The sequence below is a fragment of the Chelonia mydas genome, chromosome 20 (assembly GCF_015237465.2).
Source record: "Chelonia mydas isolate rCheMyd1 chromosome 20, rCheMyd1.pri.v2, whole genome shotgun sequence".
Taxonomy (NCBI): Eukaryota; Metazoa; Chordata; order Testudines; family Cheloniidae; genus Chelonia; species Chelonia mydas.
The window spans coordinates 17,414,304-17,429,460 of record NC_051260.2 but is presented as its reverse complement, the minus strand read 5'-3'; the positions used below and the strand labels follow the sequence as shown (position 1 = coordinate 17,429,460).

The window sequence follows — 15,157 nt, the reverse complement described above, 5'->3', positions numbered from 1 at the left end:
CTTTAATGAATGTCTGACCATCAGGCTCCTTCACAAGCAACTGAGGTCCATGGACGGTAGAGATGGTGCGTTACAGTTAATTAAACAGCTTCCTGGCGAAACAAGACAGCAGCTGCCTTTCCTCTGCATTTCTTTTCAGTTGTGGTGAGCCCTGCCCTTGGGACTGAATGGAGAAAAACACTCTAAGCCCTGGTATAAAGGCGCCCTACACCCATACAGTTTATTCCCGTTCTTGCAGGGGAACAGCTATAAAAGCACCTTTGTAATCAGTATAAACACCAGCTGGCTTGTACTGCTTTCCATGGTGTAGTTAAAGCAGCATGACTTGTGTGTGGACAAATTGTCACTCCCTTGTTGTGAGTCACTCTGTGTTAGGTTCATAGCCCTGGGCTCTGGCTCCTCCTCTTTTAGGCTCCCATGGCCACAAATTAACCCTGGAGTCTCTTGGCCCTGATGGCTGAGAAGCTGGACTTCCAGTTCTCCTCTGTGACCCTCACCCTTTCTGCAAAGGTTCAGAGTTCCCCTTGCGTCAGCACAGATGGTGGAGAACCCCCCCACCATGCTTTCCAAGACATTGCATGGGGGGTGGCTAGTTTGGGGGTAATTGCCACAAAGTTGCTGCTTGCGTGGTATTTTTAGGGAGGTGAACGTTCCAGCAAAGTTAGCCATCGCTGCCCTGGAGTGACCCAGGACTGGAAGAGCAGGGTGGGGCAGAACCGAGGTGTGTTGGCAGAGCTGGGGGCACGGGGAGCCCAGGACTGGAATAGAAGGGTGCAGCTAGTCAGGACTGAGATGCACTGGCAGTGTCCAGGCCTGGATTAGCAGGGAGGGGCTGTAGGTTTGGCCTGAAGCATGCTGTTAGTTCCAAGCAGGGCTACTAGTGCTCACTCTCTGAGCAGTGAATTGTGATGCCCCTGAAAGGGGGGAATTCAGTGAGTAGAAATCAAGAACTGTTTCGTTTCACGGGTCCCACAGGTCCTGCTGAGAGTTTGGTGATCTCTGTAGCTTGGCACATGGGCCATGGTGCATCTTTTGAGTGCTGAGTGGGAGCTGCAGACCTGCTGTTATAAACTCTTCTGCATAAATTCTCCCTGGTGGGGGTGGGGATGCAGCTGCTCTGAGTGTTTGCGCAGACAGTTCCCAGAAGCTGGCAAGAATCCTGCTCTGTAGATAAGGAAAACAGGGGCCTTGTAAATCACTTCACTGCCTGTCCACAAACAAGATGACCAGGGCAGGTGCTGTGTGCGTATGAGACATACAGAGAAGGAACATTGCACACTCATGTCTCTTCCACAAGTGCCAGCTGTAAGTACAAGTATATAAGGTAGCTGCAAAAAGAAAAGGAGTACTTGTGGCACCTTAGAGACTAACAAATGTATTTGAGCTGTAGCTCACAAAAGCTTATGCTCAGATAAATTTGTTAGTCTCTAAGGTGCCACAAGTCCTCCTGTTCTTTTTGCGGATACAGACTAACACGGCTGCTACTCTGAAACCTGTCATTAGGTAGCTGAAATTTCTGGCGTATGTATGCTAGCCTTGGCCTGTTTTTCCAGGAAATCCACCTGGTTTCACTTTCAAAGCATCTGTGTATGCCTGCCTTGTGCATTGGCTCTTACCCACGTTTTGATTCGGGAATTAGGGCATCTCAGCAGCTCCCAGGTTTCTCAGAGAGGGATCCGTGCGTGGCTCCTTCTCAGGGCAGGAGGTAATGGAATGAGCAGTCTGGCTCCAGCTATTGAATTCCATCCAAGGAGTGCTTGGGTGGGTTAGGGCGGTTGCAGCCTGTAGAGAGAAGGGATTTCTAGGTTAGATAGAACTTACTATCCTAGGTCTGGAGCTGGCTCTGGGTAACCTGACTGAGGGGCCCCTGGGCCTCTTTTGAGGCTCTGAAAACATTTCTGGTGACTTTCTCTCTTGGAAAATTCCCAGGAGCTGAATGGAAACATTCTCTGAGAATTGGCTGAGGAGCTATGTGGAAACTTGTTCTACAGTCAGGCCCCAAATTATTTCCAGCCCTGGACACCAGGATATCGGAAGAAAAATTATGTCTTGGTAGATTATTTTCCTCCCTGGTTCTGGGTAGTCTCCAGGCCTTTGCTGTAAAGGTGAAACCTGCTTCCAGCCTCCTCCATCGGCACCGTCCGTGGTGCCAAGATGAGGGACGTAGTATTCTAATATCTAAACCAAAGGGGGGCAAACTCCGTAAACTCACTGAACATTAAATCCCACCAAAAGAGGGTAAATCCATCCTCATCATCGTATCCACGCATTATACTCCACACCTGAACATAGCCATTATATGAACAACATACCCCATATCTCAGTGTCTGTACTTTGACCTGTTAAACTTTTACCCCCAATCGGGGAGATTGCAGATTATGTATTCCTTACGCCACCCGTTCCTAAACCGAATTTCGCACCCCTTGATAATCTGTACCTTATTCCCTGATAACCAGAAACTTCTATGCTTAAACTCTGTACCGTTTTCTTTTTACTTCAACATCATCTTAATAAAATTATGAATTCTAATATCTAAACCAGAGGGGGGCAAACTCCAGCCCGTGGGCCACATCCGGCCCGCAGGACCCTTCCCTCTGGCCCCCGAGCTCCTGCCAGGGAGCGGGGTCATGACAAGCTTGCAGAGGAGCCAACCCGACTCCCCACAGCCCGGTGAGCAGGGCGGAGCCTAGTCCTTGGCCCCTCCCCTTCTGCTCCCCTCCCTCCCTGCTGCCCTCGCAGGCACAGTTCCCCCAGCGGGGCAGCGGGGCGGCATGGCTCTAGCGGGGCCAGAGGGAGTTCTGGGGGGGAGGCGAGGAGCTGGGGGTCGGTCAAGGGGCCTGGGGCCTGCTGCCGGGGACAGGGGCTGGGCAGAACAAACCAGGGCCCCCCTCCACCTCCAGCATGCACCTCCAGCAAGCCCAAACACGGAGCGAGCCCTGCCCGACTGCCAAGGAGAGCAGCCAAAACGAGCAGGGGAAACGCACAGGGAAAGGACTGAGCCCCCTTTCCCCCACCCCACAGCTAATGTGGGTTGGGGAGAGCAGGGAGGGTTGGATGGGGGCGGGGGGGCCCCGGGGGGGCAGTCAGGGGGTGGGGAGCAGGGGAGATTGGATAGGGGACGGGCATCCTGGGGGGATGGTCGGGGGCAGAGAGCAGGGGTGTTTGAAGAGGATGCATGAGTCCTGGGGTCAGTCAGGGGTGGGGAGCAGGGGGGATTGGATGGGGGTGGGAGTTCCGGGGGGCTGAATAGGGGGTGGGGGCCAGGCCACACCTCACTGTTTGGGGAGGCATAAGCCTCCCTCAGCCTTCTCTACCCGGCCCTCCATACAATTTCTGTAACCAATGTGGCCCTAGGGCCAAAAAGTTTCCCCATCCCTGAACTAACATTTTCCTTAATTCCCGTGCTCCTGTGGGGTGGCTAGGATCAGCCCAGAAAATGGTGGTTTCAGGGGATTTCCTGTTCTGAATCTTTCTTGCCTCTGTCTCATAGAATGGAAATTCTCCTGCTCATGAGAGCCCCAAACTCATTACTAACCCCACAGCATCCTGAGTTCTTCTCTTCTTGGTGGGAAGAAATTCAACTGCCACATATGACAATTAGACTTAGAATCAGACTTCCTCAACACACCTTCCCCACCATAACATAGCAGCCATGCACAACTCTGATTTTGAAAAGGAAATACAATGGGCCAAGGTCTACCCTCTGTTATCTCCGGGGCTGCATGGGTACCCCACCAGGGGCAGATTTGGCTCAGTCTGTGTCTGGTGGCTGCAAACACTGGTCAAAGAGGGAGCATTGCCAAGTAGTTAGAGCCATGGAAAATGGTGTCCTGTTCCTGGCTGTTGTACTGATGGGCTGTGTCCCTTTGGGCAAATCACTTCCTCTTGCATGGCTTCAGTTTACCAGCTGCCCTGCCACCTGATGAAAGGGATATTTGTCATCTCTAACCAACACCAATATTTGCCAAGTTCCTGCTACTCCTGGGTATGAAGTAGCTCCAAAACAGGTCCTAGTAGAAGGAAAAGGACGTGGAAATTTACCCTGTTGGCCCAATGCTACTCCAAATGGATGGCTAATCAGTGTCCTCTTACCTTCTTTTTAGGGACGCCACAGAAATATGACCCAACATTCAAAGGTCCCATTCATGACAGGTAAGAGCAGCCTCTCAGCAGCTGGCAATAGGAGTGGGGTGCTCCTCAGGCTGAGCAGAGAACACCTGTTCTCATCCAACACTCTGGGGTGGCGCTAATATGAATAGGTGACTGGGGAATGCTGATTGCCGCAGAGACCTTGGAGACAGGGTCCACGTCGCAGCGGGAATGTGGATGGGAGTGGTTTCTGCAGGGAGGTGCTGGGATGAAGCAGGGGGGCATAGTGAGTGCTCCAGTCTCCCTGCTTTTCTGGAGCTAGCGCCTGATCTTGTTCTTACTTCGCCTTCCTCCCTCAGGGGCTGCACTGACATCATCTGCTGTATCCTCCTCCTCATCGCCATCCTTGGCTATGTCATTGTGGGAGTCGTAGGTAGGTAGCATATGGCCCTCTCTTCCTTTCTCTGTTTTTTAGGAAACAGAGTGGCATTTGTCACCCTCGACACCTCTAGACTCAGATCCTGGCGGGGACAGGCCCTAAAAAGGCATTGGGGTACAGCAGATGCTTGGTTGGGGTAAAAACACCAGGTTGACAAGTGATTAAATGCTTAGTGTGTTGTGATGTTACACATGTGTGTGAGGGGGGTGGCTCACAGGGCAGTACTTGGCACAGTTCCCATTGCCCAGCCACTATCAGATGATGTCTCTGGGTAGGAGGGATGGTTCTCCTCTTGCAGGTGGAGTCACCCCTGTTCCTCGAGGCAGGATCCCTGACTGTGACGTGGCAGGGCTTCTCCCCAGCTTTCAAGCATATGTTGCCATGGCCAGTCTTACTGAAGCAAGTTTATTGTCCAAACCTAATCAAACCAGCAAAACTAGTTCCTCAGCTCACCTCTGTTCTAGTGTTTTGTGGCCTCTCCTCCTAGGGGTTTCTGGTAATCCTGCTTTTTGCAGCTTCCCAGTTTCACCCAGCTTCCCTTCTTCTGGAACGCTGGCACCAGGGTTACCTCCTTGAGCACCTGGCCCCTTGTTCCAGGGATCCATCCCCAGGGTTAGCTCCACTTCTCTGTGGCTTCTGTCCTCAGGAACAATCTGTCCCAATCACTCCTCTTCCTGTCCTCTGACAGGACTTCTAGCCCCATATGGAGCCCTATCCCCTTTAATGAGCTCGACTGGGCCCACCGACTCTGGCACAAGAGACCCAGACCTGGCCTGTTCACAGGGCCCAGCCACCCTGGGACAATCCCTTTAGCTCTTCAGCAGCTGAAGACTCATGAGGGCAGGTTGTCATTTCATGCCCTACCTCAGTTTTCCATCTGCTCCTGTTTCATGAGGAGGCTGGAAGAGACTGGTCCATGTATCTACAGTCATGTCAAATCAGCACAGAGGGGACTTCTGGGTGGGGCTACCCATGATGAGGCTGTCCCACTGATTTGTTTGGGGAGGAGGGTGTTTATATGAGATCACTTGCTAACTGGGGGAGGTCCTTGGCCAATGGTTGACTCAGCAGGTTGATACAGCAGGTGAGGTGGGAGAAGGGAATGAAGGTTGCCTGGTTAATCGTAGCTTTTTTTTCTCCCATTCAGCATGGACACATGGTGACCCCCGGAAGGTGATTTACCCCACAGACAGTCGCGGGCAGTTCTGTGGCCAGCTGGGAACTCCCAATGAGTATGTGTCTGAGATCACTCTTCTTTTAAAAGACTGCAAGGAAAGCTGGTTTGCCATTAAATGGGAACACTGAGTAATGTCCTGTCTTTGCTCCATAATACCTCCAGAAGAAATATAGCCTCAAAATACTACATCCTTGATTTCTTGGCTCCCTACAACCCCATTCAACTGTATCTCCTCCCCTCCCCGCCTCTGGCTGCTAGGATTTGCCTGTGGGATTTGCCCTTTTCCCTCTATACCCCCCCCCCCCCCAAGCTCCTGTGAGGTATAAACCGGGACATCAACAATCCTATCTGTTTGCTCAGTGCTACCTTCCATTTTTCAGGCTGTGTGAGAACCCCCCTCCACTTGCCACTGCCTGAGACTAGGCAAAGCGAGAAGAGCTCTGATCAAACCAGCAGAGACTACTAGAGCTGCAGGTAGAGGCTACGGACCCAGGCTGAGCAACACCACCTTTTAGTCTCAAATCACACCCAAGTGTGGGTCACTGTGATTTTCCAAGTGGCAGCTCCAGTTCTAATCAGCCAGGAAGTGTATTGCTGCGAGTCTCTCACCCCAAGAGATGAACCTCTAGACCATTTCCCAGGGAACTAGATACAAGAGCAGGATTAGAACTAGGTTCTCCAGCCTGGTGGGACAGCATTTGACTTTAGATTCCTGCTCCAGCTCTTCGGCATACGAAAAGGGAAGCAGTATAAATGCTTCAAAACCACAAGACTGTCGTGGCTGTGGAAGGACAATGTGACTTCTCCACTGCTGTTGGATGGGCAAGGCAGCGCAGGGTCTCACTGCAGGCCTGGACTAGAATAGGTGGTGTGGGAGGTTCCTGGGTCCCATGTTCCCCTCTTGGACAGGAGATTCCAGAAATTGAAATGTTGTGTTGTTTGCAGGAACAAGCCTTTCCTGTTTTACTTCAACATCATGAAGTGCGCCAGCCCCTTGGTACTGCTGGAGTTCCAGTGCCCGACCAAGCAGGTAATACAGCTCTCCGCAGCTTCTCATGCTCCCAAACACCACTTGTTGCTGCTTCTCTTGGGGCCCCAACCCCTGCTTTGTTCTCATTTGGAAGGTTTTACATAAGAGCTTTGCAGTGTCTCACATGCTATCTTTAGCAAATGTCCTTGCAGATAACACACAGACCACCGCCCGGGGAGCAGGGGGTGTTGCTTTCCAGTCAGCCATGAGTGAATCCTGTAACTGGGTGGGCACTGGGTACTGTGCCAGGTATGTAGAGCACGTGTCTCCTGGTGTTTGTGTGTCTCTCAGTGTTTAAGGAGAGAGGAGCTACAGTGCGGGATGCCCTCTCTTGGTTGTGCCTGAGCATTGCAACAGCAACTGAGAGCCTCAACAGGGAAAGGTGCAGGAAGAAGAGCAAAATGAGTGGCTTCTGCTGGTGATTTGCTTTGAGGTTAATGGCACAATGGGCAAGAGTTGAACTGTAGGCTGAGAGTGAATGGACAGGACGCTAGCTAGCAGACTCCTGCCCCTCACCCAAGAGGGGGCAGTGACCTTGTGTCTGTCTCATCCGCTCCTCTCTGATTAATAATGATATTTAGATCTTATACAGCCCCACTCAGTTCTTTCAGTCTTACATACTGTGCATATCTGAACTCTTTCAGATTTGTGTGAATAAGTGCCCAGACCGGTATCTCACGTACCTGAAAGTCAGGACACAGCTCACCAAAGACTTTGAATACTACAAGCAGTTCTGCGTCCCAGAATTTAACACTCAGCAGAAGGTGAGTTTTATATTAAAGGAAAGGGATGTATTTTAGAAGTAAACTATTCAAAACTGGTCCCAATATGGTGCCATTCTAGACTCTTCTTTCTCTGATGTTAACCTGATGCTTGCATATTTCTCCAGAGGAAGAGTGAATGGTGTAGAAATTTTCAGGCGAGAATTTCATTTAAACTTGTCTCTCTCTCTTCTAGAGCGTCCCGGAAGTGCTGAGGGATGGAGACTGTCCGGCCATGATCACTCCCAGCAAACCTTGTAAGTCTGACTAGGGAACGAAGGAAAAGAGGCTGGGAAGGCTCCCGGGAACTGAATATGGGTCGTGTGTGAGTTCAGACAGGGTTTGTTGCCTCTTGTGCAACAGCATGTGCGGGCAATGTACATCCAAGATAGCTTTGCACACAGGTGTGTTACCACCAGCTGGTCTCCATGTGTCTGTGTCCCCCTACCTAGGATTTGCTCCAGTTCATTCCCTTGCAGGTTGCTTGGAAGAGACCTGCAAATACAAGGGTACAGCTTCCTTCCCCCAGTGGTACATCCAACCAGCTGGGACAGGGTACTGAGCAAAACCCCCATTAAACTGCTAGATAAGAGCAGGAGCAGACCAGCTGCTGGGTTTGGGAGTGCAGTATGGTGATGAGAGCAAGGGAACCAGCCAGGTTCTAAACCCAGCTCTGCTGCTGATCTGATGTGGAACTGTGGCGGAGTTCCTTCCCTAATCTGTGCCTCAGTTTCCATATAAGTAAAATGGGGTTAGTGATATTGACACTTGTGTAAAGCACTTCCTGTTAGCCTTACCTGAGGGTACTGGATTTTCCTGATGAGGCAAGTGGCGATTAGACTGCTTTGCTCTACAAAATTCACCTGTGTCTCTTGTACTTTGTCCCTCAGTGGCACGCAGGTGTTTACCAGCAATCAACACCAAGAAAGGGGTCATCATGGTTGGGAACGAGACGACCTTTGATGATGGATGGGGACAAACAAAAAGGAACGTGACAGAGCTGGTGGAAGGGGCCAAGTGAGTTCTGAGCCTCATCTCTGAGGAGAGGTATCCTGGGTGCCTCTGGGCTTGTCTTCGTTAGGAAACTCGGTCACGTTAGAACATGACCAGAAGGCATCATGGTAAATAAGTTGCCATGAAATAATGCTTATTTATGTGTGTTGCGGTAGCACCTGAGAGCCTTAGTCTTGGACCAGGAAGCCACTGTGGCAGGCTTTGTGCAAACACAGAACAAACAGAGGGTCCCTGACTTAAAGAGCTTACAGTCCAAGTATAAAGACCAGAAACGGGTAGAGACTGACAGACAACTGGGGGAATACAGGGAAGCAATACCGGGCAGCGGTCAGTGCACAACAACCGCCCAGTCACTAGCAAAATGTTTGTAGGCATCACAGTGGAATTCTAAAAAGGGATCTGAAGGAGGACAATGAGGTAGCTTTGAGGATGTTCAGTGAGAACAATTCTTATCCCGGCACCAGGAGGGCCTTGGTCGACCTATAAAGAGTGCGGGGTTGATCACAAACTGACATGCCTCTCTTCTCCCCGCTCCCCCCAACTCCCTGCTGTTTTTAATTCCAGAAAAGCAAATGTGGTTCTGGAAGCAAGACAACTGGCCATGAAGATCTTTGAAGATTACACAGTTTCCTGGTACTGGATAATAATGTAAGCAGAGAACTGAATGGCTCAGCTAATGCATACAAAGAGCATGATGTCCGATCCCCTTCCAGACAGAGCTGTATGGGAACGGAGCCAGGGAGCTGCTAGCGCTTAATGGGTGCAGAGTCTGGCAGAACATGTGCTGTCTGAGAACAGTGCGGCATTTGAATGAACATGTATCAAAGCTTGCTGGTTATGGAAGCTGTAGGGTTTTTCTATTCCCTGTGTAATGAGGGTTGTGGTGGGGATTTTTCCACTCCACTTTGCTGATGGTAAAAAGGTGGTAGTGGAACTATGCTAAAATAAAGGAGTTTAGAGAGACTGGCTGGCTTGGGATCTGAATGGAATCCAGAGTGGTTTCTTTGTTTAGTTTGTTGGTGTGTCCCCCCTCTCCCGATTCTAATCCACCACCAATGTGGCAGTGGCTGAGTCATTCACCTCTGACAGTTAGGCATCTTGTGTGCAATGAGTTTGTTGGGTCTCGGTCCAGTTCTTAGCAGGACACATGTTGCCAGGACAAATTGCCCCCCGTGTTGGTAGCCCCCATCTAGAGACCAAGGATTTGAACAGGCACTGGGGGACTGACCTCTTCCCCCCTCCTCCAGGATTGAGAGACACAGAGAAGGCAGTTTAGGGGAAAGTTTGCTCTGATGCTGCTTGTGTTGCATCTGCTCTGGGGACAGAGGACTTCCATCAGTAAGGCTGCCAACTTAGCACCTTCCACTGTTGTTAAAGTTCACAGGAAAAAACGAGAGACTAAATCAGTTAATGGAACAAAGCTGCAGGGCACAGAAAATGGGACGCTCTGACATGGGCTTGTTTCTGCATGTGGTTCTGTGCTCATGAACTTGCCACTCTCTCCCCTCCACAGAGGTCTAGTGATTGCCTTGGTGATCAGCTTCATCTTCATTGTCCTGCTTCGCTTCCTTGCTGGGATCATGATCTGGGTTATGATTGTGCTGGTGATCTTGGTGCTCGGATATGGTGAGTGGCTGTTGAGCCCAGGGTCTCTGACATGAGGCTGGCTCCAGGGATTCTCTCCTTGCATTCACCCTGCAGAACTATCGGAGATTGGTTTAGTGACTTAGGTCACAGCCGCTCAGTCTGTGTTCTAGTCTCTTCTGTTTCACTGTGATACTGCAGTAGGGTTGCAGGGCTCTTCTGCCTAAAGATGCAGTTATTTCCACTGACTTATGCTAGCAGGTGGATCCTATTATTTCCAACCCAGGATACAAGAGGGGATGGGAATATCCCTCTCTGAGGCAGAGGGACAGGGAGTTTTGCAAGGAAAAGCTGAGGAACAGCCAACCTTAGTCAGAAGTTTGTTTACATTAACAATAAAAATTAAGTAAGCTCCAGGAAGAAGGCAAGTTTGGACCATATCCAGCATGTACATTTTGTGTAGACCAGGGTGGGAACACACATGAACATCTGCTGGGAGGGGAGACCTGACTAAACTGGCTGACATCTTTTGGTCTGTCGCTTAGCCCTAGTTTGTATGGGGCTGGGGCCAGAGGCCCTCTCCAGTTATCAGTTGTCTCTTTGCCTGGAGCTCCCTGAATGGTTAGACAGCAGTTGCTCCTGTAGGTATACATTTACTGAAGCCTCCTCATTCTTGCATCCCAAAGAGCTGACAGACCCTCCCCACAGTCTCCTTTTAAGGATAGTTCCCGCTGGGTAGCAGATACTCTGAGCATGACGTTAATCAGAGGCTAACAGTTTTACTCTAAGGCAGTCAAATCTCTGCTTTCCACTGCAGGAATCTTCCACTGTTACATGGAATACGCCCGACTAAAAGGAGAAGCAGGCTCTGATGTCTCCCTGAAGGACCTGGGATTCCAGACTGATCTGCATGTCTATCTCCACCTGAAGCAAACGTGGTTGGCCTTCAGTAAGTCTCTCTTCTGCTCTACTGGGCCTGGAGCAATGCAAACAAACATGGGGCTGTGGGACAACAAGCGCGCCTGTATGCTCATCTCTTGTGCTTGTTTATTTGGAGGAAGAGGCTAGAAAATAAGACATCATGAAGGGTATAGGTCCTGCTGTCCTGCAAGAATAGGAGATGGTGGTCTTAGAGGGGGGCTCTGTGGATGCACAGCAAGAACTCATGTACCTCCATATGTGATGTCCCAATCATGGGACTATGTTCATGGCTGCATCCGAAAGGCAGAAATGCCTGGCTGGGGGGGATGTGAATTTCAGTGCTGGACTGACTGCTCCTGGAGACAGGAATCCTCAATCTCCATAACAGGCCCATCAGCATGGGCAGTGGCAGGACATGTGCCTTTTTCCCAAGCTCCTCTGGGGATGTGAAGGGAAGAGAGTTCATCCTCCATGGCCCTTCCGTCCTCTGACTTTTTGCTGAGGCTGCTGAGAAGGCCACCAGTTTTTGTCCCTCTTGCAACCTGGACGCCTGGGAACTGGAAAGAAGGGAGAACTCCTTCAGAAGCCAACGTCTAAGGAGGACAATCACGTCACACAACTGCCTGGTCAGTTCTTTGGAAAAAAATGTAGACCGTCCCCTACAGAGGATATCTATGCTCATAACCTCTAGAGAGTTTAAACCCAGGTGTATTAGTGGTAATGCTACCCCCAACCCAAAGTTGGGGGGTTTCCTTAGGACTCTGTGGAAGAAGAGGTGGTCTTTTCAAGGTGTGCTGCTCTCATATCTAGGGGCCAGCATTGTAGGATCCTACAACAAAGAAACCGTTGGCATCCAGAGCTCTGATCATGGTACGACTCCAGTTTTCCCCTCTCTCTTTCAGTGATTATCCTGTGCATCATAGAGGTGATCATCATCCTGTTACTCATCTTCCTCCGCAAGAGGATCCTTATTGCCATTGCGCTCATCAAGGAAGCCAGCAGGTGAGCTTTGTGTGGACTGCAGCAGCCGCATGCAATAGGGAGTGCTGTGCTCGCTTAGGGGGAATGGCGAAGACCAACTCTTGCTGGGTCAAACACACAAGCCAAGTTTCCCCCTCTGGCCCATGATAGAGATGGCTGCGCAGTCACAATTCCAAACCTGTGGTGGGAGGTTTGGGTCCTATGCAAAGCAAGCTGCTGTCTGTGGATGGTTTCTACTCCATCTGTTTGGATTTCCTTTGCAATGAGAGGATTTTTGTTGTTTTTACTGACTCTCTCTTCCCTGGCAGGGCTGTTGGTCATATCATGATGTCGCTGGTGTTTCCTCTGTGCACCTTCTTCCTGGTGTGTCTCTGCATTGCTTACTGGGCCAGCACCGCTGTGTATCCTTCCATCTTCCTCTCTCCTCCACCCGCAAAGAACCCCTGGTGTGGTGGGGGCAGAAATCACACATCCCTCAGAAGGCTAGAAATGTTGTGGGATTATTTACTTACATGTATCCAGTCTCATGATTAAATAATAAAAAAAAAAAGGTGATAAACAGGATGGTAAGAGCAGGTCTGTGTGGGACAGATAGAGAATTGGGTCCAGTCTCCTTAAAGTTGAATCCCCTTAACTGCTTCTTCCCAGTTTCTTATCTACTTCTAATGAGGCTGTCTACAAGGTGTTTAACGAGTCTAACTGTGATTACGCTGGGCAGACCTGCATACCAGAGGTGAGGGGCTCTCTGAATAGTCACAACTGAACATGTTAGACTTAATAAGATTAGTCTCTTGAGCAGACATATTGTGCAAAAGCCAATTTGGCGGCTACTGTAGCCTCCATCCCTGGGAGTACCATATGGCTCCTATTTGCTGTGACAGTCTCTCAGGCTAGCTAAACTATACCCTCCCCTCACCGCCCTTTGTTCATGTTTACACTCTTCGTATCTGTTGATTGCTCTCCTCCTCCTCATAATCCTCCTTTAACCACTGTATATACTTAACCCTCTCCATCTCCAAGCCCCTCTTGAGAGTGGGAAATATATATATTCCCATTTTCCAGAGGAGAAACTGAGGCACATACTTGGCTGAGGTTGCAAAGGAAGTCCTGTGTCTGAGTAAGAATTAGAACTTGGAAGTTCCTGACTCCCCGCCTTGAGCTTAGTTCATGCCTTTACCCCTCATCCTTGTGATGTTGAGGCACCAGAGATCTTCACAGTACTCCCAGGGGCTCAGTGAGTAGTGTGTGTAGACAAGTTCTTTTACCCATCTGAAATGCAACTGTTTCTGGGATTGAACGTGGTGTATGAGAAGAGAAGAATAATTTCCTGGACTCAAATTCCAGAAGTGGCTTTTGGGTTGGCGAGAACTACTGTCTATCTAGGTTTTTGTATGGTCCTCATCTCTGCAGTATCTGAGCGTCTCTAATTCTCTCTAGACATTCAATATGACCAACATCACCAAGCAGTGCCCAGATGCCCGCTGCCTCTTTGCTTTCTATGGGGGCGAGACAGCCTACCATAAATACCTCATCGTCTTCCAGATCTATAATGCCTTTATGTTCTTCTGGCTGGCCAACTTTGTGATTGCGCTGGGCCAGGTCACGCTAGCCGGAGCCTTTGCTTCCTACTATTGGGCCTTCAAGAAACCTGATGACATACCGGCTTTCCCCCTCTTCTCTTCCTTCGGCCGGGCACTCAGGTGAGCACTGGAGCTTTTCCAAAGAGGGGTGTGGGTTTTCTTGTTGGCTACAGGAGAAATAATGTAAAAGCAAAAATGCCAAGAAGCTGCATCTAATCAAGGCCCTCTTCCCCGTGGCAGGTATCACACTGGCTCATTGGCCTTTGGGTCTCTGATTCTTGCCATTGTCCAGATCATCAGGGTCCTTCTGGAGTATCTGGATCACAGGCTGAAAGGTACCCAGTTGAGGATAGTTTGGGAAAGGGCAGGTGGAGGGACAAACAAGGTGAGCAAAGTTTCTCCATGTCGAGTCACAACTCAGAATAATTTGGTCCGTGTAAGCAGATGGTGTTCCTGCTCTACTCCAAACTTGCCCTTTTCCTTTATCTTTGTATCTTATTACTGAATTTAAACATAGGTACTACTCTGTGCTTCCTTCTGAGCCTAGCTGTTCCTAAAGGCTTTCTCTGTCAGACCCCCTCTTCTCTAGATCTTTCTGCCTTTGTGAGTAGAGAGACCTTACATACTCCTCTTGGGTAGGCACTAACCCAGCTGGTCTGATTGGCAGTGAGTCAGTAGAATGGCTCTGGACCTCTGTGCAGAATTGCACTTGATACCCTGTTACAATCCTGTTCTAACCAAATGACCTCAGTGACTGTGAAATATGAGCTGTGAATTAAAGCACAAGAGCGACACGTGAGACCTTTCCCCCGTACGATTCTCCAGAGTATCCTCTCTGTCCACAGGAGTAGTACAGTCCAGTGGGTAGGGCTCTCACTCCAGATGAGAGTACTAAAATCCCAGTGCTCCTGCTGGTGTGATGGCTGTGGCTAACTGGAATACCCAACCTAAAACTTTCATCGGATGCTCAGGATGAAGTGAGGGATTGCTGCTTGCTTCTTCTCTGAGGATGCTTTTGATAGTGGATGGCTAAAAAAGAAAATTGGTTTATGTTTCCTGAAAGTAGCTGTGCAAGAGAAGGTAGCTGCCAGCTCCATCTGCCAAAGTGATGGTGCTGTGACATAGGCTTAAGCTGAAAGGAGCAAACAGAAACGGCTGGAGAACAGATATGGGTGGGAACTGTGCACAGGATCGGGATTGGAGAGATGTGTTGCAGAGAGCGAGGTGTCTGGTGCTGAGATTTTTGATACTTGAAGAGTTGCTGTTTCAAAGAACAACTTTCTCTTCTGCTCCACACTCTTTCCATTGTGTCTCTTGTGCTTTTAGCTGCTGAGAATAAGTTTGCCAAGTTCCTGCTGACCTGTCTCAAATGCTGCTTCTGGTGCCTGGAAAAATTTATCAAGTTCCTGAACAGGAACGCATACATCATGGTGAGGACCCTAGTTTAAGAATGCCACCAAACATCCAGTGAATGGGGATTTGGAGATTCTCAAAAAGGGACTGCTTCTGAACACTCCTTCCCACCCCATCAATGGTTGGCTTCCCCTAGCTCCATGACGATCTCATTTAGGTCTTAAGAGA

The 15,157-nt window shown here is 49.8% G+C and overlaps 1 protein-coding gene and 1 long non-coding RNA gene across 11 annotated transcripts in view; one reads left to right on the top strand and one right to left on the bottom strand.

Annotated features, from left to right (window-relative positions):
- SLC44A2 (solute carrier family 44 member 2) overlaps positions 1-15,157 on the top strand; it is a 35,616-nt gene that overhangs the window by 12,418 nt on the left and 8,041 nt on the right. For 9 of the 10 annotated variants that reach the window (XM_037888143.2, XM_043533033.1, XM_037888145.2 and 6 more), the window contains 16 exons: positions 4,104-4,152; positions 4,449-4,522; positions 5,676-5,760; positions 6,651-6,735; positions 7,380-7,499; positions 7,693-7,753; positions 8,387-8,513; positions 9,075-9,158; positions 10,024-10,136; positions 10,912-11,043; positions 11,918-12,017; positions 12,305-12,397; positions 12,645-12,729; positions 13,434-13,696; positions 13,817-13,911; positions 14,903-15,006. In XM_037888143.2, the coding sequence (XP_037744071.1) occupies positions 4,104-4,152; positions 4,449-4,522; positions 5,676-5,760; positions 6,651-6,735; positions 7,380-7,499; positions 7,693-7,753; positions 8,387-8,513; positions 9,075-9,158; positions 10,024-10,136; positions 10,912-11,043; positions 11,918-12,017; positions 12,305-12,397; positions 12,645-12,729; positions 13,434-13,696; positions 13,817-13,911; positions 14,903-15,006 (1,670 nt within the window). Of the gene's footprint in view, positions 1-4,103; positions 4,153-4,448; positions 4,523-5,675; positions 5,761-6,085; positions 6,180-6,650; positions 6,736-7,379; positions 7,500-7,692; positions 7,754-8,386; positions 8,514-9,074; positions 9,159-10,023; positions 10,137-10,911; positions 11,044-11,917; positions 12,018-12,304; positions 12,398-12,644; positions 12,730-13,433; positions 13,697-13,816; positions 13,912-14,902; positions 15,007-15,157 lie in introns of all 10 variants that reach the window. The other variant, XM_043533034.1, reaches the window with a different exon arrangement.
- Positions 778-1,778, bottom strand: LOC119564821. The gene is made up of 2 exons (XR_005223672.2): positions 1,617-1,778; positions 778-1,164 (listed from the first exon to the last, which is right to left on the bottom strand). It is a non-coding gene; the product is annotated as an uncharacterized LOC119564821 (long non-coding RNA).